Here is a 26,968-nt window from a genome sequence, read left to right as displayed (position 1 = left end):
AGGCAGCAGCGGCCGGAGGGCGAGTTGCGGGGCGCGTCCCGCCGCCGGGGACCGGGAGGCTTCCCCTTGGGGACCCTCGGCCGACTGCCTCCGCCGCGCCGTCCCGCGGGAGCCGGCGGGACCCCCGGCCGGCAGGGAGCGCCGGCGGCGGCCGCGGCACCATGAGGCGGCCGTGGGGCGCGCTGCTGCTTGGCGCCCTGCTCTGCGCACACGGTAAGCGGCGCCGCCGGAAAGTTTGTCCCGGGTCCGGCCGCTGCAGGACTCGCCTCCCGAGAGCCGGACGGCGCAGGCTGGGGCCTGAGACCCCTCGCCCGCACCCCGAGCAGTAGCCCCGAGATTGCATGCCAGGGAGGGGCGCGGGAGCTCCCCCAGCGCCTTGAGTCCGAGAGGGGGCAGCGGTGGCGGAGCTCCCCCGGGCTCGGGTGTGGGTCTGGCTGGGGGACGATCCGAGGCGCGCGCTCGCCTTCCCTCGCTGCTCTTTGAAGAGCTGGGGGCTGCTTCCCTTTCAGGTTAAGACAGAGTCTCTGTGTCCTTGGTGCGCGTGAATGTGCCCGAAGAAAGGGAGGCGGGGAAGGATGGTCGCTAAACCATAAATTGTAAATAGCCCTCCTTCCACGGGCTGGGCGTCTCGGGCGAATTGCAGAGAGGGGCCCCAGGGGAATTTGAATGCTTGGGTTCTGGAGATTTCTCTACCCGAGGAACAGTTCCTCGGATCCAGACCTTGCTCCCACCGAGGGTCTTTGGGCACTGCTTGCTCTCAGCATCTCCCCTTAGTGGTGTTTTGGGTTCCCTCTCCTGGCTGCAACCAATCAGCTTCGTGCCCTGGATCCTTCTCGGAGCGGGGGAGGGGGGAACTGGGTTGGAAAAGGGGCAGAGGAGGGACAGAGGGAAGAAACTGCTGGAAGGCTCCCGCGGATCTGTCCCGGCCGAGGTTGAGGGGCGGGGGGCGGGCAGCGCCTGAGCAGGCAGGCTCCCGGCCCGCGCGGTGGCCCTCGGGGGAGCCAGACGGATGGCCGCAGGACTGCTGCTTCATCTGCTCCTTATTAATAACTTGTTTGGTGCCCGTATGCAACTGTTGTGTGTGATTAGGGCTCCAGCGGAATCTGTTTCTCCTCAGCCGCCTGGGACGGTGGGTGCACCCCGTGATTTAGCAGCTGCCTCTCGTTTGTGCCCAAGGATCAGAGAACTTTGATCTCGGAACCCCAACCCTCTTCACCCACCGCTATTCAACCGCGGGGGAGATCCCAGTCTTCCCATTCTCCCCGCAGCCCGGATGAGGGGGTGGGGTTCCGAATGGAGGAGTCTGCAGACCCCGGCCTCGCCCCGGGTCTTTCTTTAACGTAGGGAGCTCGTGTGGAAACTGTCAGTGTAGATTTCGGAACTTGCCTGGCAGGGCGTGGAGATGCCTGGGCGCTTGTTTTAAGGATTGGTTTACCTCCCAAATCCAAAACAGAGCTCTCGTGTCCGTCGTTTAAACTACCCGTGGGTTTTAAATGACTTTTTCCAAGCCCCCTCTAACGCCGACTGAGCTCTTTCTCTCCTCTCCGAGTAGTAGCCTGGCCGACCCACGTTCCTCTTCGCACTGTGCTCTCCCCCTCCCGGGCTCTCCTAGAAGGTTATTTGTAGCCTCTTTGGCGTGTCGGGACAGCGGCCCTACTGGGGTAGGAATGTAGCTGCTCTTCCCACCACATGGGCCCCTTAAAGGGACAGCTGTGCTTTTTGGGGGGTTTCCCCCTTCGGGCTGCAAGGGAAGGAGATGGAACTTTCCTCTCGGCCCCCTGGAGGAAGTTTTGAAAAAGATCAAGGGAAATGGCAGGACACTGGGGGGGAAAAAAAAAGGACTAAAACGGATACCAACAAAGCCAGAGAGGAGGTTGTCGCCTTCTGCCCTAGGGAAAGGGGAGCTGGAAGGTTCCGGACTCAAACAGGCCAAGAGGATTTTATTGCTCCGGAGCTGTCAAAACTGCGTACACTCCATCCGCATCAAGAATGGGGATAGAAAATTGTGTATATTTAATGATTCACGGGAAAAGGATGGGAGGGTTCTTGGTAACTCTTTTGGGTTCTTTTTAAGGACAAAAAGTTTAATAGAAACTTCTAAGCATGGGGGGCTTTCTGTGCGCATGCGTAAGGAGACGCGCGAAGAGCTAAACGTTGCCTAGCCTGACACCGAGCCATCCTGGGAGCACTGGAGCGGACAGATTCATGGTTCACTGGAGAGAGTGAGAAGTTGCTCAATCAAAAATATCACCACGGGGGTCCCTGACTCTGTGTTCCAGGGGCTCAGGGAGAAGACAGCGTGTCACAGTAGATCAGTTAGGCAGATCTGACCTCAGCTAGGAGTGAATTCCAGACATTAAAATTTAAGTGCTTATTGGGTTTCTGCTAGTCCTTTGGACTTTTCCTAGAGCCTGTGTGTGTGGCTGAGCCTACATAACACTCCTCCCTTAAAGATTTTTGGAAGGAAATTTGATTGCTGATAACAGCCCTGCGTATCCTCCTGAGGGTTGAGGTGAGGCCTCTGACAATCTAGCACCATTTGAAGAGTAGAAACCATGTTTGTCTCCGAGGTTTCTTCCAGATAAGCAAAGAGTTGAAAATTCTGCCCAGGAGTGCTTAGGTAGATAGAAGGTTGTTTTTGAGGATAAACGCAAAAGAGTAGAGCTGAGAGTGGTCTGCTTTCCATCTGACTCTTATGCTGCTTGACCTTGTCCTTGATCTTATTGGACTCGGAAAGATGCTTGGCTTGTCACTGATTTTGGATTTCCTCTTATGTCCCCTGTTGAATATCAGATAACATCTTTGGGACTGGCACATGGTATTAAGAATGACAGGTGCAAGGGAACCAAGTCTGGCTGTATCTGACAGAGCACGTTGGCATGTCCATCTTCTGGGCCAGCAAAGAAGACAGGAGGTCACAGAGGACAGAGTGGTTTATAGATCTTTGCTCACTCTTTCTACTGATTGACTGCTAAGCTTGATCCTTAAGGAGAAGGAAAATTGGTGGGATTTGGCTATGTTGCTTTTCCATTGAAGAGAAGATCAATACTAGGAGCTTCCTGAATAGGAACAGAATTTGGGGGACTACTTTAAGAAGTAGTCTTCTCTTTTTTTATGATTGGGCACATCTCATAATTATGAACAGTTCCATGCCCTTGGTCGACTGGGTCTGTTAGCCTGTTCCAGCCTAGTCTCCACATACCTTGATGAAACTTATCCACAAGTTTTGTCAGTTGCCCGGGCATGGGGCATCTGGGCCCCAGACTGCGTCAGGATTGCCAGCTCATCTTCAGCATCGGAAGCCCTTCTCCCCTTTTCAGCTCAGTAGCATAGGATTCAGTGTCCCAGGAAAGACTTCACGCTGACTGTTTGGCTGGCAGAGTCCGGGTTGGGCCCTATAAATAGCTCTGCTGGATGCCTGTGCTTGCTGCTCTCCCTTCAGCTTAGAGCTGGCAGGGTCAATTTCTTTCTCCCCAGTATACTCAGGAGCATTCCCAGAACTGGGTTCTGCACCCATTCATTTGTTCATTCATTCAGCAAACACACATTTGTCAAGCACTAATCTAATCGCCGCGTACATAGCTCAGTGATTAAGAAGCACAGGTAGACCTGGGTTTGAATCTTGGCTGCGGCACTTCTTTGTGACCCTGTGCAAAGTATTTAATCTTCCTCAACTTCAGGGTTCTTATCTGTAAACGGGAGACGTGGAGTAGTAATAAATTATCACGTGAGAATATTGTAAAAATTAAATGAGATCATAGTACGTTCAAACCATTCAACGCAGAGCCTGACAACTACCGTGTTACAGTAGGCTTGGATAAACGTTAGCTGCTTGTTAGCGAGCTTGCCTAAGTGCATTACAGATGGTGCTTGCCTTTGGACCGTGGGAGCCAGGTAAACAAATCCGCATACTACAGCGTCATGTGCTGAAATGGAGACTCCGCCCTTCATTCATTTCAGCTGGTTTTTGCTTTTCTCTTTTAAAGATCTTGTCCCTTCTTTCTCCCCTTGAAAACTTAGTGAAACCTAACCATGGTTCCCTCCTGTCCACACTTCCAGTAGAGAGATCTGTTAAGCTATACCGTGAGTCTGGGGAGCCCACCCTGCCTTAGCTCTCCTGGGAGAGGTCCTGGGAGATGGGGCTTTCCTCTGAGAGCTTCGCTGTTAAAAGCCCTGTGGTCAGGGATGCAGCCAAGCATCTCACTCTGAGGTTGCTGTGACCCGGGGTGAGAGGTGCTGGCTGAGGTCTCTTATAGCTGGAACAGTTTAGAATTCCAAGCTCTCCCTCCCACTGGCCTGGGAAAGGAGTCAGGCCCCGGAGCTCATAAGGTAGTAATTGCCGCAATTTGGGGGCTGGGCTCTTGCGGGCCGCCTTCCTTCATGACTACCGTCCTCCATCAGGAATCCTGTCAGTGTGCCGGGATAATTGATGTGGGTCTCAAGCCCACGACTCGCCCCCAGCCCCCGGCTCCTCCACCCCAAAGTTTGACCCCTGTTGTCTCTTTGTTTCTTCCTTTTAAGTTGGTGCTAGTGATGTGATGTTTGGGGGGCTGCGGAAAGTTGACCGTAACCAAGAGCAGCCTTTGAAAAGAGCTGATTCTCTAGCTTTCCTGGTGGTTGTTTGACTCCATTTTCTGCTCTGCATTTTTGATTTAGCAAGAAGCAAACATCCTAGGTGCCCTTGGGCACCTCTTACGCCCTTGTGAGCAAACTTCATTCTTTTCCTGCACGTAGGCATTCCCATCCTTGCTCACAGCTGAGTGGATTGACTGTAAGCTTTGCTAATGCCCTGCTTCTCTGCTCATTCAGGTTAGAGTGAGGAGAGGAAGGGCGCTGCCTGAGACCCAGCTGGGGAAAGCCTTGCTGGGACTTGCTGCAAGCCCTGACTTGGCCAACGGGAGCTCCCCCCTCACCTCTGCGCAGAGCCGAGGATCAGAGCTGCGAGCAAAGCCGGAAACAAAAGACTGGGAGCAAACCTCCCATCTGGCTGAGAGGCAGCGACACAAAGGTGCTGCTGCATAATTTATCACCGGAGGTTTTCTGGGGCCAGGGAGCTCCTGGCTCCAGGCAGCGCCTTTTTGCGGGAGAGGGACCCTCCCCTCGTCTGGGTGTAGGGCCAGGCAGGTACAGAGCGGGGTAGTGGGAGAGACACCTGATGAGCATGTGAAATAAAAAAGCTTCGAGGTTCTAAGTGCCTCCAGTGATCTCTCCAAGCTCAGCAGCTCCACTTCCTGCCAGGCCTATGGGGCGGGGCGGGGCAGGGGGGTGGGGTGGGGTGGGATGGGGGTGAGGAGCGCTCTAAATGTTCCCTTCGTTGGCCCCAGCCTTGGGAGCCCGACTGCCACCACCTTTCAGGCAGAGATGAGGCAGGAGGTAGTCTCTCTGTTGGGGTGACAACAGATTCTGGAAACCAAATACAGATGCAGTGTATAATATCCATAAGCCTAACAAATAAGAAAGGGAAGTCCCTTTCTCCTCTTTCCACTCCCCTCCCTCCCCATCCCACGCAGTTTAAACAAGAAGTTGCAGCTACAGGTTCAGAGAGAGAGTGAAAGCGAATGGCTCTAAAATATATCTCCCCGACACGCGAATTTCTGCTCTTCTAAGAGTGATCTCTGGCGACCATTTTTGCACCAGAAACTGGTGGGACATGTGGTCTAAAAAATACAAATGTCCTTCTGGGGCAGTTAACATTTTTAAATCTTTTCCTGCAACCCCGGCACCGTAAGTGTTTAGTGTGTATTATCACTCCTTGCCGTGTCTTTATGAGGTAGGTACCGTTAGGCTCCTGTCTTACGGATGGAAACTAAGGCTCAGAGAGCAGTTTGCTGTCACGCAGCTAGTGAGTTACTGACCCAGGATTGGAACCCAGAGCTTAAGCTGTTAACGCTCTAACCGTGTTACTTCTTAGAACAGAGTATTTTATCCAAGCTTTACCTGAAGGTTTAGGTTGGGACTATCTGTCTTTTATCTTGGATTGACTTCTCCTCTCTGTTCTCAGTCCTGATCTTCTCAGGGAATCCCAGTGCATAAAGAATGACTTTTCAGGTGTTTTTTGTTGGAAGGAAGCTTAAAAAAGGTCCCGGAAGGGGTGATGTGGTTTGTTGCTGCCTGAAGCTGTATGTTACTGTTAGGGCCTTGTGTTTTGAGAGGTAGGGGAAGAGGAGAGCAGTATTTTAAGCAGCCCCGCACAGAGCACAGCCACATTCCAGCCCTGCTGGGTTTGGGAGATCTGTTGACTGAGCTCCTGGGCAGCGTAAGTCAGACTTTCAATGACCTGTATGGAGACAGCCAGGTATCACAGCTACATTACTGGGTGGAGAGAGGACATATTCAGATGAAGATGATGGGGTTAATAAAAAGAACAACGACAAAAATAATAGCTGCTTACTATGTATTTCATATGTATTATTTCATTTAAATCTCCCAGCAACCCTATGCCCTATGTGAAATAGGTACTGTTATTGCCTCCATCTTACAAAAGAGGGAACTAATCCGTTTCTGAATCACTCTGTAATTTAGGTTCTGAAGGCTCTTATCTGGGTTTTTTTTTTTCCTTTTTTTGTGAGGAAGATTGGCCCTGAGCTAACATCTGTGCTAATCTTCCTCTATTTTATGTGAGACGCCTCCACAGCGTGGGTTGACAGGCAGGGCTAGGTCTGCACGTGGGATCCAAACCTGCGAAGCCTGGGCAACCAAAGGGGAATGCGCAAACTTAACCATTGCGCCACTGGGACAGCCCAAGAAGGCTCTTTTCTATACTTGCTTCCTAGGAACTGGTGATGATATATTAGGCAAGGATAAAGGGTACTCTATGCCTCCAGCTCCTCCAGAGAAAGGCAGGAAAGCAGGACTCTTGCCATGCTACTTTCCATCCCTTCCTTTCCATCTCTTCCTGTGGTCATTCACGTCACCAGCTTAACCCATGGCACTGCAGCTTGGCACACAGTAGGGCTTTTAGACATCTCAAGCCCTGAAATAGCAGGGCTTAATCATGGGGGCCCTGAATAAGACAGTTCTGGGGGGAGCCAAATTCTGTAATACTGTTAGCAGGAGCTGTTGTTTATTGAGAGCTCCATATGTGCCAGAAATTGTGCTGAATGCTTTTTACGAATTAACTAATTTAGTTCTCATAACATCCAGATGAGGTACGGGCTCTTATTATCCCAATTTTTTCTGATGAGAAACTAAGGTATAAAGAGATTAAATAACATGCCCAGAGTCAGACAGCCAGGAATTAGCTAAGTTTTGTGACCGTCTTCTTAACATTGTGCTCTTCTGCCTCGTAACTTTGGAGGCTGACCATGAAGAACTTCTTTTCTGTGTTTAAGAGTACCAAAAGAGGGCTGCACTTGCTGGGACCAGTAATCCTGTGTCCAGTAGTGTCCCTTTGGAGAGGGCCCACTAGGAAAAGACTTCACCAGGTAGATTTTCAAACCGGGTAAGGCTGGCCTCTAGGAATCCAGGGACAGAAAGAAGTAGAGTCGTTGCATGTCACAGCAAGTGAAAGGAACTCTCGGAAGAGAAGGGAGTGAACTTAACCTGGATAGGACTAGGAAGCCACCTTAAAAAGAAGATTCCTGTTTTCTCGATTACAGATTAGATAGGAAATAACAATTTTTCTTTCTAATATTCTGGACCTCTCTTTTCCTTTGACTCCAACTCTCACAAGACTCTAGAGGAATATATCATTCAGTCATTTTACAAACTTATGTTGATCATCTGCTCCATACCAAGCATTGAACTGTGCACTGTGAATACAAATAGAAAGCCCTGTATCATGTAATTCCAAATGCCAAGAGGCTTAGGGTCCAGTAAGTGACAATGATCCTGCAGTGGACTAAATGCCATCATAAGAGGAGGCATGATGGGCCTCTGGGGCACAGAGCAGGGGCTTTCAACTCCGCCAGGCTGCGAGGGTCCAGGTGGGACAGCATCAGGAAAGGGTTCACTTCCTGGCCTCCTTCTGCTGCCAACCATTTACCTTTTTTGGTATTAGTTCTGATGTTTTCTATGCAAGCTCTGTCCTCTCAAATGGTGGCTATTTATAGGCACCCAGATCCCTCCAGATTCCAGGTGTCTCCTGGATGAAGTTAGATCCATTTCTATGTGGCTCCTTGTGCCACTCCTTTCAGTTATGTCAGTTTTGTCTTGCTACTGGGGCATCCCATCTAGTGAGAGACACTTACTGAGTAGGCTGTGCGAGGAGCTGAAATCAGTCGATTGGTCCCTTGAATAGCCTAGATGTAGTTTAGGGTCATTTTACATAACTTATTCTCATTAAATAAGGTTTATATCCTTACCATTACCACCAGTGGACAGGAGGAAAGAGGAGAGCTTTAGTATAAGAAAAACATCCTGGGACCGGCCCCTGGTATAGTGGTTAAGTTCAGCATGCTCTGCTTTGGCAGCCCGTGTTTGGATCCTGGGCGCAGACCTACACCACTCATCAAGCCATGCTGTGGCAGTGACCCACATAGAAAGTAGAGGAAAATTGACACAGACGTTAACTCAGGCGTAATCTTCCTCAAGCCAAAAAAAAAAAAAAAGGATTGACAGTGTATGCTAGCTTAGGGGAAATCTTCCTCAGCAAAAAGAAAAAAAAGAAAAACATCCTTTGCTTATATGAGTGATGATTCTTCCTGTTCCCATTCTCATCCCTTTCACACTGGGGTAGCTGTCATATCCCAGCACTCACAGGACACTCCTTAAGCCATCTCATTTCCAGTTCAACTTGAGAAAGCTGCTCTGTAGCTGTGTATAGTCACTGTCCACCTTGGGCCTCCAAGTGACAGGTGTGGCCCCGTTTCAGCTGAGCGTTCTCTGGGATGGTGGAAAACAGTGCCTCTCTAACTCGAGTGTGTGTCCGTGTCACCTGGGAAGCTTATTGAAAGTCCAGATTCTGAGATGGCATTAGAAGAAGAATACTTGGTCTAAAGGTCAAAATGGAGCTGCCATCCCGGCTCTCCTACTTACCCCATGACCTTGGCCAAAGCAGATGACCTTACCTATTAAACGGGCACTACAGTAACTACTCAGGGTTGTTGTAATGATTAAATGAGAATGCAAATGTGTATGTAAAAGCAGCTTGCAAACCGTAAAGAGAAGCTGCAGAATATAACTGTCATCAGAAGCCCTGTCCGTTTCTGGACCAACACAGCACTGAGATACTGGTTTAAAGGACGGGAGCTCCAGACTGTCCCACTTCACCACTTTACCCTAGGGCGAGGGAAAGTGGTCTTTAGCCTTAGCGGTAACCGGAAGGAGAGGTCACTGCCTGAGATTTATAAACTCACTGTGTATTTGCTAATCAATAGTGCATAAAGGAGAGAGACCCAGAAGTTCTCGTGTTGTAAATTCCCCTTTCTGACCTCAGGGTTTTGGAAATTCTCATAGTAGTAATACTGTTTATTGGGAGGCAGGATAATGAAGTGATTAAGAGCAGAGGCTCTGGGATCGACCTGCCTACACGTGAATGCCCGCTCCAAACCTTAGTATCTGGGTGACCTGTCGACAGACTTCCCCTCTCTGTCTCAGTGTCCCCAGCTATAAAGTGGTGATAATGAGAACAGTGCCACCTCCCAGGGTTGTTGAGAGCATTCAATGATGGAGCACATGAAAAGCACTTAGGAAAGAATTTGGAGGGTACCTGGTAGGTGCTCAGTAAATGACGGTTGTAGTATTATGAAGATTTGCTGTGTGCCAGCCCTGTGCTAAACAGTTTATATGAATTATTTAATTTAATCTTTACAAAATCCTTTGTGGTAGCACTATTATTATTATTCCCATTTTATGGATGAGGAAACTGAGGCTCAGAGACATTAATTAACTTACTCAAACTTGTAGAGTTAGTGGTAGAACCAGGATTTGAACTCATCTCTCTGAGTCCAGAATCTGTGCTCTCTACCACCATGGTACACTGTCTGGTATACCAGGTGGATGTTTTCCTTCTTTCCTTCAAAAGAAAGCAGTGAGAAATTGGTAAGGTGGCTGAGGCGAGGGAGGTAAGATGCAGGTGGTGACAGTTTGATTAACCTCTCAGGAAGACCCTATGAGTGCATTGACATGTAACCCCAAAACTTGATGACTTGATGATTAGGGATGGCAAACCCTTTGGGGAGAGATCTTTTCCTTGTTGAATTGCGTTAGGTCAAAAGGCCCAAGCCCCTGGAGGCCCAGGGAGCTTGCAAGTGTGGCTGGCAAATAGCTTTCAAGGCCAGTAGCATAGCTGAGTATTCTAACTTAGCATTTCTTAAAATGAAGACTGTGTTTTGCCACCCGCAGTCATTTGTTTCCTTTCTTCACTCACCATTCTTTTAGTTAAAAAGGGTTAAAAGCTGTCCTTTATGATTACAGCCAGGACTTGAGTGAAAAGGCAGAATTCCACCTCCGGGGATCCCAGAGGGGCAACAGTTGTCCCGAAGAGCTGGCTTTTTGGAGTATAATGTGTCTGTTTACTGTATGAAAGCCCCAGCCAGGGTTTGCCCGCCAGTGGCTGCCTGACCTTCACACGCTGACGTTCAGACGTTGCTCTGACATCCAGGAAGTCATGACTCTTCATTCGCCTGCAAAGAACTTGATGCCCACCCGATGGAATGCTTTGTTCCTGAAGTCCGCACAGGGAAATCAAGACTTCTTTTATCACTCAGCCAAAGGCGGGGGTGGAGCCCTAAAAAAAACCCAGAAAAACACAGGACTGAAGGCTCCTCTTTACCTTCAGCGTTCCTTTTGACTTTCGTGCTGTGCCAGGCTACTACTGTCCTTGCTCTCCCAGTCCTGGTACTCGGCTTCTTAAATTCAAGGCCCTTGGGAAGAATTTAGCCCCTGCATCCCTACACCTGCACACTCTGATCCTGCATTGGTTGAGCATCTTTGGTGTGCCAAGGCACGAGGCTAGCTTCTTTCAATTTATCCTGTGGCCCTTTTACAAATGAAGAAACTGAGGCTTGGGGAGCTCTGTGACTCGCACGGGGTCGCACAGCTGGTCACTGGAACCCGGGTCTGTCTGCTCCAGATCCCGTGCTTTTTCCTCTCCCCCTTCCCCCCAACTTCCCCCTTCTTTCTCTCTATTCTCCTTACGCTCTTTACCCTGAACTCCTCATTGGTGCTGCCCTACTCCCCGCTGTGTGTGGCTAGCAGAGTTTCTCAACCTCTATTGACATTTTGTGCTGGATGATTTCTTTGTTGTGGCAGCCTTTCCTGTACATTGAAGGATATTTGGCAGCATCCCTGGCTTCTGTGCCCTAGATGCCAGAAGTACCGCCAATCATGGCAACCAAAAATGTCATCACACATTTCCATATGCCCCCTGGGGGGAAACATCATCCCTGGTTGAGAACCACTGAGTTAGCTCTATCCTCTGTCTTTACCATCCTCCCCATGAAGGGCATCTGCATGTTGGAGAGCCCCACCATATGGAGCCCTCTGGAATACTTAGTCTTTGCTGTTTCCTCAGCCAGAGTTCCCGAAAGTAGTGCCTATAGCTGTGATGAGCTGGTCATACTACGAAAGTTCCTCAGGCTTTGGTGCCCAGAGTCTGGGTGAAAAAAGCCCCATCCTTTCTCAGTGCTCTCGGAACAGGCCAAGAGGATGGTGCTGGGGCTAGGGCAGCTGGGTCTTCAGTGCTTCCCTGGGGAAGAGTCCACTGTCCTACACTGGCAGAGAGACAGGAGCGCTGCGCTGGGAGTAAGGCCTTCCTGTGAGGTATAGGGATGCTGCACCTCTCAAACGGATTCCTTTGGCTTCCGCAGGAAATCCTGCATCTTTTCTAGGGCAGCTGATTCCCTTAGCATGTGGAGGGGGAGGGCAGGCCTTAGTTGAGGATCTGGCAAAAGCTGTGGCCTTTAGCTCCAGAAATGTACATCTTGCCTGTCGTTTCAGGGGTTCACAGATCCCCATGCCATCCATCCATCATCTACAGGTTAGGAACCCCTGCCTTTTACTCATACTGACCCTTGGGGCTGAAGTGGAGATGCAGGGGTCTTGGGCTCTCTCTTTGCTTTTGGAGGGGATGGCACCCTTTCATTCTGGGACCTAAGCCCTAAGCCCTAAGCCAGGCCTAGTAATCTAATGGGAGGTGAGGATGTCCATCAAGGAGATGAGCCAAGAGAGAGAAGCTGGGCTCCGGGAAATAGTACAGGAAGAGGGCTAGTAATTTAGGAGCTGGCTCCTTCCCTGGTCCAGACCAGCCTGAGGGCAGGGCCCAGCCGAGGGGAGGAAGGGGAGAAGAAAGCTGGGGGGAGCGATGAGCGGTGGCTCCCTTCTTTCCCAGCTGCAGCGGCCCAGCGGGTTAGATGAATGCTGGGAGGGGGGAGAGTGACCCTGGCAGAACCCTTTGTTCCAGCTGAGGCTGGAGCGGGGGCACCGAGCCATTCACACGCCATCCCAGGGCATCCTGCTGGGCACGCTGGGGAGGGGGCACAGCAGCCGGTCATGGGACTTGGCCAGGCAGATAGCTGGATGCTCAATAGGGAAGCCCAGCTGCGTGCTGCCGAGGCTGGGGGAGGGGCTGCTTCTGCCGTCCTTCCTCCAGGCTGCGGCCTGTCCCACAGACAGGAAGGCCCTGACTGGTCCCAGTCACTCTGCCCTGTAGTGGCCTGGTTCCCTCCCTCAGGCCCCACTCCTCCTTAGCCACTGTCCTCAAGAGTGAGTTCTGCCTGGGGAACTCACAGCAGCCGGTCCTGCTTCCTGCTCCGCTGTGTGGACCCTTTATCCCTAAAGGGGCTCCAGCATTTCAAGTCCACTCTTATTTCTTGCCCTCCCCGGCCAACATCCCAAGGCCTGGTCCTGGATATGGGCAAAAACTGCATCTCAACCTAGGTTTGGAGGAAGGATATGGAGGCCTCTCTGTATCACGCCTTCTGTCCCCTGCTCCCCTTCTTCAAGAGCACCAACCGTCCAGGCGGTATCATTTGTCTCTGGGCCTTTGGGGGTGCTCTGCAAAAAAGCCCTGTCATAGAGGTGGGCACCTGGACTATTTGTGAGCCCCAAATCAGAGGGTATCTCCTTGTCCATTTGTGCCTTGGAGGAGGCAGAAGGTGCAATTACATTGTCTGCATCTCCCTGCAGTGTCACCATGGCTCCCTGGGTGACAGTGCCCCTACACGTGGCTCCTCTACCTTGCCGCCTAGAATGGGCTTTGGTTGGGCAGGAGCTGAGCCCTCACTGGTTCCTCTTACCTCCGCCCAGGCCTAGCCAGCAGCCCTCAGTGTGCTTGTGGGCGGAACCACTTCACGTGTGCCGTGAGTGCCCTTGGCGAGTGTACTTGCATCCCCGCCCAGTGGCAGTGTGATGGAGACAACGACTGCGGGGACCACAGCGATGAGGATGGATGTAGTAAGAACCTCGCTTCCCTGTGGGGCGGTGGGAAGTGGTCGAAGAGGGACTTGGGGGCGAGGGAGCAACGACAAGTCTGATGGAGCGCTCTGTGCATCAGGTGTGTCAGACTCAGAGCGCTGGACTCTTGCGAGCGTGACACATACTGACAGATGGGTGTTTTTCACAATATGCTTGGCTTCAACCCTCCTGTGTATATTTCCATGCGTATATGTCCAATAAAACAAACTTGGAAACACGTATAGAAGAAAACACCCTTGAAACTACAGATAGTCTCTTTAAATAGATCTCTCTGTATTTATGTGAATATGCGTTTGTGTATTTGTGCTGCATATTTCTGCTTTTTTAATGTGCATTAATACATGGATGCAGATTATTTATGTGTTTCTTACACTGTTATTCCGTGTAATCACACCATTTTAAATAATGTAAACGTGGTAAGAAATCTAATATTCTCTTCAAATCTCCCTTTTCCCCTAGTGTAGTAACATATGCACAACGGGCTAGGGTGTCCTGTCTTGGATACATCAGAGCTGAGCCCGTTGTCTGGGTTTAGGGGTGCAACCGCCAACCTGCAGACCTGTGTCTGGAGGTGGCTAATTAGTCTGATAAGAATGAAGCTACAACCTGGACCTTATTAACCCTAACCAGTTCCGCTAATTGTGATGATGGTAAATGGCTCACTTTCATGTGCATTATCTCCAAAGACTCCTGTGAGTCAGTGTAATTATCCCCGTTGTACGATCGAAGAAGCTACAGCTCAGAGAGGGTAACTGACTTGCTCAGTGTGATAAGTAAATGAGTTCTTGAACTGGAAATTGAGCCCGTGAGTGTCAATCATCATTAAAAGAAGAGGTAAAGAAAAAATACACTTCTTACTCTTACTCATGTTTTTCTTACTGCTTTCTTGGTGGTTTTGAGTTTGTTGGGCTGTTCTGCCCTGAGGACCCCACACCACCATTCCTTTCTAATATTCTCACATTTTCTGCTCAGCTTCTCCATCAGCTGGGGGCAGGCCTAGGAGGCTGTGAGGAAGGACTGTCATTCAGATAGGGAGACTGGAACAAGGGGTACTGGGGGAGAATTTCTGGCCTCGTTGAGCCTGCCTGAGTAAGTTTACCAGCCTGATCCCCTTTTCCTTTCTTTTCCTGGGACCCAGTGTTGCCCACCTGCTCCCCTCTTGACTTTCACTGTGACAATGGCAAGTGCATCCGCCGCTCCTGGGTTTGCGACGGGGACAACGACTGTGAGGACGACTCAGATGAGCAGGACTGTCGTGAGTGCTAGCAGGGCCAGGCGGGCTCCATCAGGCTCTGTTGGGCAAAGATTTTCAATTAGAAAATGATGCCCCAGGCCCACGTGAGCCCTGGGGTCTTCAGCTCTTTGTCCTGTCCTTTCACCTCCTCTCTCGGTCAGATAAGCCCCTGAAAGACAGCCACCTGCTTTGAATCTCTGCTCTGCAAGGCTTTCTTTTGGGCTTCCAGGCACTGGCCCCCACTGCCTGTAGCATCCTGACTGCTCTGTGCCCACAGCCCCTCGGGAGTGTGAAGAGGATGAGTTCCCCTGCCAGAATGGCTACTGCATCCGGAGCCTGTGGCATTGCGATGGTGACAATGACTGTGGCGACAACAGCGATGAGCAGTGTGGTGAGTGGTGCTCTGGGGAGGCAGGCAGGAGGGCTGGTGGCTGGTCTTGCCATGGGGGAAAAGCCCAGCAATGGCTCCAGCGCTGCCCAGGTGTCTGGAGCAGCTGGAGGAAGGTAGGAGGGGAACCCCAGGACAGGAGGCTGAGGCCCAGGCTCTCTAGGGCCTGGGCTTTCTCCAGAGAGTCTGCACCGAATGTGGTGTCTTGCAGGGCCTGGGTCAGACCCCCAGGGGCAGTGAGGGCAGGAGGCAGGGAGGAGTGTGGGAGGAGGGTTGCCTGTAGGGCTCCTTCAGGATTGCTGTCCCATTGTCCCCTCCAGACATGCGCAAGTGCTCTGACAAGGAATTCCGCTGCAGTGACGGGAGCTGCATTGCTGAGCACTGGTACTGCGATGGTGACACCGACTGCAAAGATGGCTCTGACGAGGAGAACTGTCGTGAGTGGCCCCAGAACTCAGGCTTTTGGGCTAGGATGGGGCAGAGGGCTCCATCCCATGGACTGAGGGCCAGGCCGAGGAGTGCATGGACAGTGGGCAAGGAGAGCATGTTCTGAAGAAGCAGCTCCTGGGGCCAGCCTGGTGGTGTAGTGGTTAAGTTTGTGCACTCCGCTTTGGTGGCCTGGGACTCATGGATTCAGATCCTGGATGTACACACCACTCATAAAGCCACGCTGTGACAGCATCCCACATACAAAATATAGAGGAAGATTGGCACAGGTGTTAGCTCAGAGACAATCTTCCTCACACACACAATAAAGCAGTAGCTCCTCCTAGGCTGAGTAGGGTGGGGGCAGCTTCCCCAGGTGAGAAGGGAGGTCTGCCTTTGTTCTGCCAGAATGTGGGAGTCTCTAAGGGCCGTCTCAAATGAAACCTGGTTACTTTGCCTGAGCATCTTGCCCCTTGGAGGAGGCAGGCCCCCTCGCCTCTGTCCAGGCCTGAGTGTAGGCCCTTCCCCACCCCTGCCTTCCTTCCAGCCTCTGCGGTGCCAGCGCCCCCCTGCAACCTGGAGGAGTTCCAGTGTGCCTACGGCCGCTGCATCCTCGATATCTACCACTGTGATGGCGATGATGACTGCGGAGACTGGTCGGACGAGTCCGACTGCTGTGAGTGCTCTGGCCAGCTGGGTGGAGGAGGAGGGGAGGCCCAGCTGGGAGGAGCTCCTGGGAGGGCAAGGCGCAGGTGCCAACTGGGGCAGGAGGCGAGGGGAGGAGTTTCTGATTTTTTTGGTCCCTTTTGGGCAGAGATGGAGGAGCTGGGGTGCTGGGACTGTGGTTTCTGGTCTGCCATGGCACCCTGTCTGCATACACTGGCTGGAGACAGATGTCTGTTGTGTTTTCCCAGCCTCCCACCAGCCCTGCCGCTCTGGGGAGTTCATGTGTGACAGTGGCCTGTGCATCAACGCTGGCTGGCGCTGTGATGGCGATGCAGACTGTGATGACCAATCTGATGAGCGCAACTGCAGTGAGTGGGGGACGGTACCAAAGGTCTGGGCTGGAAGTAGGGAAGGAGGCTGTGGAGCCAAAAAGGCCGCCACTGATACAGACTGCACACAAATTGGACAGGACCTCTGTGAACAGTGGTGTCGGTTGGGCACTGCACAGAGGCACTGTGTCCAAAGGGATGCCAGTCACTCAATGAACTTACATGTTTTATAATTATATAGATTTATATATTCATCACGGCAGTTTTCCAGCAGATGGCAGTAAAGTGTCTTGAAAAAGGGCACCTTTTTTTGATTCGCACAAAGATGCCATATACACCAACTGAGCCACTGGTGTCGAGAAGAGGGCATGGATGCTGGCAGAGAGTGCAGTTTTGGGTGGCAGGGTGGAGTTTCGGGCTGTAGTGGGGCCAGCCTTTCATTTGACCTTTGCTTTGCGCAGCCACCTCCATGTGCACAGCAGAACAGTTCCGCTGTCAGTCCGGCCGCTGCGTCCGCCTGTCCTGGCGCTGCGATGGCGAGGATGATTGTGCAGACAACAGCGATGAAGAGAACTGTGAGAACACAGGTAGAGTCTCCCAGGGGTACCCAGGCCCCTTAACCCGCAGTTGGCTTGGAGGATGGGGGTGGAAAGCGGGTGTTACTGCTCCATTCCAGTTGGGTGAAGGTGATGCGTTAGCAAGATCTTGCCTGTGGCCTGGATTTTTCCTGCCCTTCTTGGTTACCAGTGTCAAATCCAGGTGCGTCCGTTGACCTGCAGGTTTATGGCCTGGAATACAGTATCAGGGCTTTGAGTTTCAATTGCTTCTCACGTTCTAACTCACACACAGCCAGTGCCTCTTGCTCTGGCCTGTTGAGCAAGGACTGCTCTCTGTGGCTGACAGCCCCCACGCCCACTCCCCTAGCCACGCCGGGTGCCGGACACACGGATGCGCTCTCTCATTCTGTCCCACATCCCTCACCATCTCACTGTGGTGTCCTGGGGAGAAAACGAATGCAGACATTCAGCCAGCCCTGTCTGAGCTGTTTCCTGCCTTGGACCCCAACCTCCCACCTTGAGTCTCATCTGTCTCCAGCTCGCCCTAGAAAATGACAGACTCCCATCCTTTTGTTGACCCAAGCCCTGCCCTGCTGTGACTTGCCTCTCCCTCCCTTCCCCGCTTCCCTCCCTCTTTAGGAAGCCCCCAGTGTGCCTCGGACCAGTTCCTGTGTTGGAACGGGCGCTGCATCGGGCAGAGGAAGTTGTGCAATGGGGTCAATGACTGTGGTGACAACAGCGATGAGAGCCCACAGCAGAACTGCCGTGAGTGTCCCCAGTGGGCGGGCCTCGCCCATGGTTTGTGGCTGAACCCCACCCATAAGGTTCAAAGAGAACCCTCCCTGGGGACTCTTGCAGCCTCGGGAGCTGTTCTTCGTGGTCCAGGTGGAATGCCAAGTTGGCTGTCTGGGGGAGGATTCTGGGCTCAACTCCCATCTCTGGCTTGGCTGGCACAGGGCCCCGGACGGGTGAGGAGAGCTGCAATGTTAACAACGGTGGCTGCGCCCAGAAGTGCCAGATGGTGCGGGGGACAGTGCAGTGTACCTGCCACACCGGCTACCGGCTCACAGAGGATGGTCACATGTGCCAGGGTGAGCTAGGGCCTGATATGGAGCAGGGCTGGGATGCTGGGTGGGGCAGCAGACAGGCAGCTGTGTTTCCCATTGATCACGCATTTGACAGACGTGACCTCATTTCATCATCACACTAACTCTAGGGAGTGGGGATCCTCCTTCCCATTTCACAGATGGGGAAACTGAAGCTCAGAGAGGCTAAGTAACTTACTGAAGGCCACAGAGCTGGTGAGTAGCAGAGCTGGGATTCCAGCCCAGGTCTCCGTGATCTCGAAGCCTTTAACCGCTTGTTAAATAGCCTCCCCACTAGGCCTGGGAAATAGATGGATATGTGGGCAGGAAAGCAGCTAGTCAGCGAGGGAGTCTGGGTGGGAGGATGGCAGAAGACACGTTCCTGACCCTGTCCGGTCCTCACAGATGTGAATGAATGTGCTGAGGAGGGGTATTGCAGCCAGGGCTGCACCAACAGCGAAGGGGCTTTCCAGTGCTGGTGTGAGGCGGGCTACGAACTCCGGCCCGATCGGCGCAGCTGCAAGGCTTTGGGTAAGGGCTGTCGGCATTTGGCTGTGTGGGCAGAGGGCTGGGTGTGGAGACAGCCAGGTGCTCCAGGATTCAGGGATTTGCTGAGAGGTGGAGAGACTTCTATCGCAGCAAGATGGAGCTACGAGGTGCATTCTGGGCCCTAAGAAAAGCTCTGCTGGGGTGGGGTGGGGTGTTGATTCTGGAGGCTCCCGCTAGTAGGGATGCTGACAGCTCGAGGCGTGCCCTAGTGGGCAAGGGGTCCCATGTGTCAGCTGAGTTGGCTCGGAGTGCCTGCTGATGGGGCAGCTCTGGAGGCCGGTGGGGGCCCCATTTCTATGCCATGTCCCAGGGCCGGAGCCTGTGCTACTGTTCGCCAATCGCATCGACATCCGGCAGGTGCTGCCGCACCGCTCCGAGTACACGCTGCTGCTCAACAACCTGGAGAACGCCATCGCCCTCGATTTCCATCACCGGCGCGAGCTCGTCTTCTGGTCAGACGTCACGCTGGACCGGATCCTCCGTGCCAACCTCAATGGCAGCAACGTGGAGGAGGTTGTGTCTACGGGGCTGGAGAGCCCAGGTAGGGAACAAGGCCCCATGGGGTAGGAGAGGGCCACACCATGTGCAAAACAGCCTTGGAAGGAACAGGCTGGTGGCTTGCAAACCCTAGGCAGCGGAACATCTTCCGGTGAAATCTTGGATGGCTTTAATGCAGAAGACATTTGTTAGTATACATTAACTTCTTAGGTTTAGGTCTGTAACATTTGCTCGTTTTGAGCCCTATCAGAATAATGAGACCGTTTTGATGAATGTAATCATTTGAAATCAGCCCTTTATGGATGATAGTTACAGTTCTTGATCAGGCCTGTGCATCCAGTTTAATTCTGAATTTCGTTTTGATTGCTACGCATTAAGAATATCCTGATCAACCAAGATAAATATATCCAAATGTTTACGTATTCAAAAAACAACAGCTCACTTTGCAATCTCGGGCCGTTCTACAGGCAGGTGAAGTGAGTTAGAATTTGGTATCGAGCACGTTTGACTCAGAAGCTTACAGAACTTCTGGAGTGCCTCTGCAAAACCCTAAGGCCACAATTTGCAAACCTCTGAGTTGGTGCAGTTGGAGACCCTGGGTGTGGGTGAGGGAGCCAGAATTCAGGGAGTGGAATATGGTTGGCTGTGAGGAGGAAATGCATGACCTTGCACGGTTACTTGACTTTGCTGTGCCTCAGTTTCTTCCTCTTCACGGGGATTATAGTACCTAGCTCAGAGTTGTTCTGACGATTGAGTGAGTTAATATATGTAAAATGGTTCAAACAGTGCCTGGCCCGAGAAGCTGCTTCATGGCCGAGTTTGTGCTTGTTACTATGGCACAGAGGAGCCTGGGCTGAATGCCTGACACTCTTCCACTGCTTCTTTTCCCCAGGGGGCCTGGCTGTGGATTGGGTCCACGACAAACTCTACTGGACCGACTCAGGGACGTCCAGGATTGAAGTGGCCAACCTGGATGGGGCCCACCGGAAGGTGCTGCTTTGGCAGAACCTCGAGAAGCCCCGGGCCATCGCCTTACACCCCATGGAGGGGTGAGTGAGTTGTGTCTCAAGCTCCCAAATCCCTCTTGCCACCTCTAGGGACAGTTCCCGGGCCACCTGGGCCAGGCTTTATTAGGGAGACATCCTCACAGTGTGCTGTTAACAGTGTGGGCTCTGCACCCACATACACTTGGATTTGAGTCTCAGCTCTGCAGTAGCTGGCTGTGTGGCCGTGGCCTTGGCCTAGTTAATCTCTCTGCCTCCATTTACTCATTTCTAAATTGGTGATAAGAAACATACCTACCTCCGAGCTGTGTGAAAATGAAATGAGACGATGCGTTTTCAGTGGCATAATACACATTAGATAAGTTGTAGATGATTAGTATTTTTATTATTAGCTCATAGGGTAATATGATAATATTGATAGTAATAATTTTTATTGACAAAAATTAACTTTTTATTATTAGAAGAAAAGTCTCCTGAAATGGAAGTGTTTAGCCTCTGACTATTTAAAATTCAGTCAATTGAGGGGGGTATCCTCTAAGATGCTGAGTTGTAGGTTAGCTGTGTTAGAAACAGTGTGTGTGTGTGTGTGTGTGTGTGTGTGTAAAATACAAAAGGCAGTGGCAGAGATTTGGACAAAGAAGACAGTGCCCATCCTAACTAATATTACACTTTATTGGCAATTTCACGAGGGTCGGAATTTTTGTCCGTTTTGTTCCCTGCTGCATTCCCAATGCCTGAGATAGTGCCCTGCCCATAGCAGATACTCCAAAAAAAAAAAAAAAAAGGGTTAAATGAATAAATGCCCTGTGTAGAGACGTTTAAAAAACACTCTGTGGGGGGCTGGCCCCGTGGCCGAGTGGTTGAGTTCACACGCTCCGCTGCAGGCGGCCCAGTGTTTCGTTGGTTCAAATCCTGGGCGCGGACATGGCACTGCTCATCAAACCATGCTGAGGCGGTGTCCCACGTGCCACAACTGGAAGGACCCACAACTAAGAATATACAACTATGTACCGGGGGGCTTTGGGGAGAAAAAGGAAAAAAAATAAAATCTTTAAAAAAAAAAAAAACCACTCTGTGGACCAAAGAGAATGTGTCTCCTACCAGTTGGAGTCCCCTAGGTTAAATGGATGAAAGCTCCTTGCCTGATTACTGTCCTGGTTACATGCCCGCCCTCTGCTGCCTGCCTCTCAGTTTCCTTTCCTCTCTTCCTAGTACCATTTACTGGACAGACTGGGGCAACACCCCCCGCATCGAGGCCTCCAGCATGGATGGCTCTGGGCGCCGCATCATCGCCGATACCCATCTCTTTTGGCCCAATGGCCTCACTATCGACTATGCTGGGCGCCGTATGTACTGGGTGGATGCTAAGCACCACGTCATTGAGAGGGCCAATCTGGATGGGAGTCACCGCAAGGCTGTCATTAGCCAGGGTGAGGCGCTTCCTCCACTCTCCTTCATCTCTCATCCTCTCTCTTCCCCATCCCGGCCCCCAGGAGCCTTGGCAAAGGGCGAGATTTGTACAGTTGCCAGGCCTGGGCCTAGGAGCCATGGTAGGGTGTGTCTGGACTGAGGTCGTCTTGAACTTTCCCCAGGCCTACCACACCCCTTTGCCATCACGGTGTTTGAAGACAGCCTGTACTGGACGGACTGGCACACCAAGAGCATCAACAGTGCTAACAAATTTACTGGCAAGAACCAGGAGATCATTCGCAACAAACTCCACTTCCCCATGGACATCCACACCTTGCACCCCCAGCGCCAGCCTGCAGGTAAAAAACTGCCCACCGGGTAAACCTTTGGTGCTGCTGAGACTTCAGCACCTGTCACAGTTGCTATTGTGTCTCCCTGGGAAATTTGAGATTAGCACTGCCGTGGGCTAGTTCCCCCCTCTGCTGGACATTCAGGGTGCTACAACATTGAGACTCAGGAAGGACTCAGCCAGCTTCACTGTTCCCATCTAATTCATGCAGACATTTATAGGGCATCTTCTATGTGTGAGGTATTCACTGTGCTTGCAGTTGGGGGAGTTATAAAAAAGTCATACGACATAGTTCCTCCCTCCAGGGAGCTCACACCCTAGCCAGACCTCTACACACTAGCCTTGGGGCCGCCTCTGCCAACCTTCGGTCTTAACTGACTCTGGGCTCTTTGAGCAGGGAAAAACCGCTGTGGGGACAACAACGGAGGCTGCACCCACCTGTGTCTGCCCAGTGGCCACAACTACACCTGTGCCTGCCCCACTGGCTTCCGCAAGATTAGCAGCCATGCCTGTGCCCAGAGTAAGTGGGTCTGGGGCACCTGCCTCAGTGGACGTGCCTTGTGAGGTGGGGTGGAAGGAAAAAGGGATAGGAGTTCGGGGGATTTCCTGTTGTGGGAAAGAGCCAGGCTCCTAGAGTAGCCCCTGGAGAGGAAGAACTTAAGAGGCTGAGGGCTCTGATGTCAAAGCTAAGGGCTGAGGGCCCAGCAATAGATGCTGAAGGCTCAGTGACACACACAATGGAGTATGAACACCAGCAGCCAGGCTTGTGTATATTTCACCAGGTAGGATGCTTTATCTCTAGGCAATAAGAAGGTTCCAGACCCTTCTAGAAAGCAGGGGACTGGTTTCCTACCTCTTTACCTTTAGCCTCACCCTGTTAAAACTTTCTTTCAGCCCCTAAACCAGAGAGCCAAGATTAGGACTTCTGATGGTACTCTGTTTACGTAGGCCCTGGATAAATGCGTGCTTGATGAGTGAAAGATAATGGGAGTCCCTGCTTGCTCCCTGAATGGCTCCTTTGGCTTCTTTTGAGCTCCTGCAGGGGCGTTGTGTTGAGAGGGTGGCCTTGTCTAGCTCAGAGCCACAGGTGACTTTTCCTAACGATAGTCCAGAGAGGAGTGATCGAGCCATACGGCATGGCCAGGCCTAGGGTAATTCCTCACCCATCAGCAGCTGCTGTCATTTACCACCGGGTACCCACTGACCCTCTTATCTTTGGTTAAAATAAATTTCTCTTAGGATGTGGATCCTTTCCAGAGAATGAGATTAGGGAAAATATCTGGAGGAATATTAGGAGAAAATATTCGCAGTATCATTCATCACACATTGAGAACCTCATTCCGCTGAATTCTTTTGTGCCCAGCCCTCCGCATATTATCTTAATGAGATGCAAGGAGATTCTCCTTAAGGGTTTCCCTGGGCTTAAAAGAAGACAGTTGGTAAAGTTGGGCAGAAAGTGTCTTTCCAGGCAGAAAAGTATACTGGGAAATAGACTCGAATAGGGGCACAAAATGGAGAAGAGCCACCTAAGAAGATGTGTAGGGGACTGGCCAGACATCTCTCTCTGGAGTCAGACCTGAGTTCAAGTCCCTGCTCTGGTGCTTTGTAGCCTGGGATCCTGGGCCAGTTACTTGGCCCCTGTTGGCCTCAGGATAGCTCATCCAGAAAATGAGGATAAGGATAACATGAACCACAGGGCATCATTACAAGCATAAAGGAGACAAAAGCACCAAGCTCAGTGCCTGGTGAGGAGTAAGTGCTCCGTAAATGGTCGTTATTGGCTAAAGCTGTGGAGAGAAGCTAGAGGAAGGGATCTAGATGACCGAGTGGAGCAGCGGAAGCCCTGAAGCAGACGTGGAAGTCAGAGGGGCAGCGTGGGCTTGACGGGTTCTAGCCAGTGCACTAGAGGAGGCTGAGTGAAGTAAGAGAGAGAAGTTGAGATGAAGCTGACAGACCCTTACACGGGATGCACTTCTGGGCCCCAGGTAGAGTCTCTTTCCATTTGATCCTAAAGTCTGATTCTGCCAGCACGGGCTGCCCAGTGCCCAGAGGGGGCCTGAGGTGTGACAGTAGGGGACGGAGGGGCCCAGATCCCAGGAAGTATGATTGAACCAGATGTCACACAGGTGAGCATCTGTGTCTGTCACTGTTACTGGATTTAGAGCATTAAAAGAAGACCCCTTTCGGCCTTTGATCAGGTCTTGACAAGTTCCTGCTTTTTGCCCGAAGGATGGACATCCGTCGGATCAGCTTCGACACAGAGGACCTGTCCGATGATGTCATCCCACTGGCTGACGTGCGCAGTGCTGTGGCCCTTGACTGGGACTCCCGGGATGACCACGTGTACTGGACAGATGTCAGCACTGACACCATCAGCAGGGCCAAGTGGGATGGAACAGGACAGGAGGTAGGGCCCAGCATGGGCCCAGGCCCTTGGGGAGGGCAGAGATTGAGGCGTAGAATATACCCTTGCCTGGGGAAGGGCTTCCCATACCTTTGCCAGCCTGAGGATTGGTGGAGTTTGGGCCCCAGAGCTGGGGTGCAAGTCCAGTTGGTGATACAGCTTTGCTTCCTGCCCAGGTGGTAGTGGATACCAGTTTGGAGAGCCCAGCAGGCCTGGCCATTGATTGGGTCACCAACAAGCTGTACTGGACAGATGCAGGTGTGTACAGGGCAGCCATGGCCTGGCTCCCTGGGATTCCTCTTATTAAAATCCTGACCTCAGTTCGAAGGGGCCGAGGGCCCCTCTTAGAGCACTCCTGTCCTGACCTGAAGTCCTTGGTAGGTCAGGAGTGGTGGGGCTGCTGCAGAGCTGAAGCTAGAAGTTCACGTCTGAGGGTTGGCATTTGCCAATCAAATGGCAGCTACTTCTATTGTGTCACTGATGCTTGAGAATGTTTTGAGGCATTTCAGATAAGGAAACTATGTCCTGTGATTTTCCTTCCATCGCTGTCTTGGTAAAACAGGCTTTTTCTATTAGCCGGATGAGTGTGGGAGGCAAGGGAAGTGCCTTAAACCAGAGCTACTCAAAGTGTGGTCCCTGGACCAGCAGCGTCCGCATCACCTGGGAACTTAGAAATGTAAATTCTTGGGCCCTAGCCCAGACCTGCTGAATTAGAATCTTTGGGGGTTCGGTTCAGGAATCTATATTTTAACAAGCTCTCCTGATTCTTATGCACACTAAAGTATGGGAAGTGTTGCCTTAAATTGTAGCCCAGAATGGGTTGCTTGGGTTGAGGGGGAATTGCTCTTTGAAGAAATGGATCTGATCATTTCCTCGAATTTCTTTTCAAAGTTCAATTCACTAAACATCGATTGCACATCTATCCAAAATATTTCTTGAGTATCTGTTGCATTCCAGGTTCTGTGCTGGGCATGGAAGGTAAGAGGGTGAATGACTGAGGTTAGAGTTAATATCTTCGCCCCCTACTTCTTGGTAGGGACAGACCGGATTGAAGTGGCCAATACAGATGGCAGCATGAGGACAGTACTCATCTGGGAGAACCTTGATCGTCCCCGGGACATCGTGGTGGAACCCATGGGCGGGTGAGCACCTGCTCCTTTGGAACGAGCTGCACCCATCCCCCAGACCTGAGACCTAGAGGGGAGTCTGGAGGTTAGCGAGAGTGGCCAGATCTGATGGACACACCATGGCAGTGAGGACAGCTATAGACACTACAGAGCATAGTGACAGCTCGTTTCCTCCACAGACAAGGGAACCTTTTACATTTTTTAATCTTTTTTTAGGGGGGAGGGGTCTTCTTACAAAAATAACTCATCATTTAAAAGTAAATAAGTCAGTAAATCTGTAGAAAGTGAAGATTCCCTGTAATCTCGCTCTCCAGCAACAACCGCTGTTAACAGCTTAGGGTGGGTTTTTTTTCAGATTTTCTTCGACATGTGTATATACATTTGGTGGTGATGGTGGTTTTGGTTTTACAGTAATGGCATATTGTTTTGTAAACTGGTTTTTTCACTTGGCTAGATATATCTTGGATATCTTTCCATTTGGTTATCCATCTTGTTCTTCTTAATGGTTATATAGAATTCTGTTAAATTTAGATACCATAATTATTTAACCCATCTAATGAAGGAAACATTTCTTATTCTCCATCCTCACTTCGCCTCTTTCTTTACTCCCAAATAGGCCTTATTTGCTGAGCACTCCTTGAGCCATGGGCTCTGCCTTTATTAAGACTCTGGGCACCTTTTGATAGTGATAGAAGATCCAAGACCTTCAGAGATAGCTCTGAGCCCAGGACGGGGCTGGGAACTGAGGCAGGAGGCTGGGGCAGCTATTGCAAGCAGAAACCCTGAAACCCTAGGTACCCTCAGTCCCCACTGGGTATTAACTGGATGGTTTATAAAACCCTCTTGCCTGTGCCCAGGTACATGTATTGGACTGACTGGGGTGCAAGCCCCAAGATTGAACGAGCTGGCATGGATGCCTCAAGCCGCCAGGTCATCATCTCTTCTAATCTGACCTGGCCTAATGGACTAGCCATTGACTACGGTTCCCAGCGGCTATACTGGGCTGATGCTGGCATGAAGACAATTGAATTTGCTGGACTGGATGGCAGCAAGAGGAAGGTAAGATGGTGCTAAGGCATCCTCCCACAGCCCTGACAGCTTCCAGGGCATCACTCCCTGGCTGGCAGCTGTGGGGGGCTGGGGGGACCCAGGAGTGATGGCACCGGCATGGGGCGTGTGCTGTTTCTCTGAGGCTGTGGCTGCCCTCCAGAGCCCTTGATGTTGCTTGATGATGAAAGAAAACTAGGGATTTGCGTGGATTGTGTGTCGGGGGTATAAGAGCACAGACTTTACTAATAACCATCACAGCTAACACTGTTTAAGCCCAATTGCACACTGGGCCCATGGTCAGTCTCTTTGTTTTTGTTATTCTTTATTTTGGTATAATTTCAAACTTACAGAATAGTTGTAAAAATAGTTGAAAGAACTAATAACTAACATTTTGCCAGAATGCTTTCTCATTCTCTCTCTCTTTTTATCTACATACACACATATTATTTTTCTGAACCATCTGAGATTACATTAGAGACTTCCTATCCTTGACCCCCCAAATATTCCAGTGCATGTTTTCTAAGAACAACAACATT

General features: G+C 51.3%; 1 protein-coding gene across 1 annotated transcript in view; it reads left to right on the top strand.

The window, feature by feature from the left end:
* Positions 1 to 26,968, top strand: part of LRP4 (LDL receptor related protein 4) — a 52,334-nt gene continuing 25,366 nt past the window's right edge. Inside the window, exons 1-20 of the mRNA XM_046644928.1 lie at positions 1 to 213; positions 13,189 to 13,335; positions 14,495 to 14,611; positions 14,868 to 14,981; positions 15,299 to 15,415; positions 15,952 to 16,080; positions 16,319 to 16,438; positions 16,861 to 16,986; positions 17,596 to 17,721; positions 17,913 to 18,047; positions 18,447 to 18,572; positions 18,901 to 19,131; positions 19,981 to 20,137; positions 21,305 to 21,522; positions 21,685 to 21,861; positions 22,249 to 22,371; positions 24,050 to 24,258; positions 24,432 to 24,513; positions 25,292 to 25,397; positions 26,240 to 26,441. Coding sequence (XP_046500884.1) covers positions 162 to 213; positions 13,189 to 13,335; positions 14,495 to 14,611; positions 14,868 to 14,981; positions 15,299 to 15,415; positions 15,952 to 16,080; positions 16,319 to 16,438; positions 16,861 to 16,986; positions 17,596 to 17,721; positions 17,913 to 18,047; positions 18,447 to 18,572; positions 18,901 to 19,131; positions 19,981 to 20,137; positions 21,305 to 21,522; positions 21,685 to 21,861; positions 22,249 to 22,371; positions 24,050 to 24,258; positions 24,432 to 24,513; positions 25,292 to 25,397; positions 26,240 to 26,441 — 2,814 coding nt within the window. The 5' untranslated portion in view covers positions 1 to 161. The remainder of the gene's footprint in view (positions 214 to 13,188; positions 13,336 to 14,494; positions 14,612 to 14,867; positions 14,982 to 15,298; positions 15,416 to 15,951; positions 16,081 to 16,318; positions 16,439 to 16,860; positions 16,987 to 17,595; positions 17,722 to 17,912; positions 18,048 to 18,446; positions 18,573 to 18,900; positions 19,132 to 19,980; positions 20,138 to 21,304; positions 21,523 to 21,684; positions 21,862 to 22,248; positions 22,372 to 24,049; positions 24,259 to 24,431; positions 24,514 to 25,291; positions 25,398 to 26,239; positions 26,442 to 26,968) is intronic.

The sequence above is a fragment of the Equus quagga genome, chromosome 17 (assembly GCF_021613505.1).
Source record: "Equus quagga isolate Etosha38 chromosome 17, UCLA_HA_Equagga_1.0, whole genome shotgun sequence".
Lineage (NCBI taxonomy): Eukaryota > Metazoa > Chordata > Mammalia > Perissodactyla > Equidae > Equus > Equus quagga.
The sequence above is the reverse complement of the archived record's forward strand: the minus strand, read 5'-3'. Positions and strand labels throughout refer to the sequence as shown.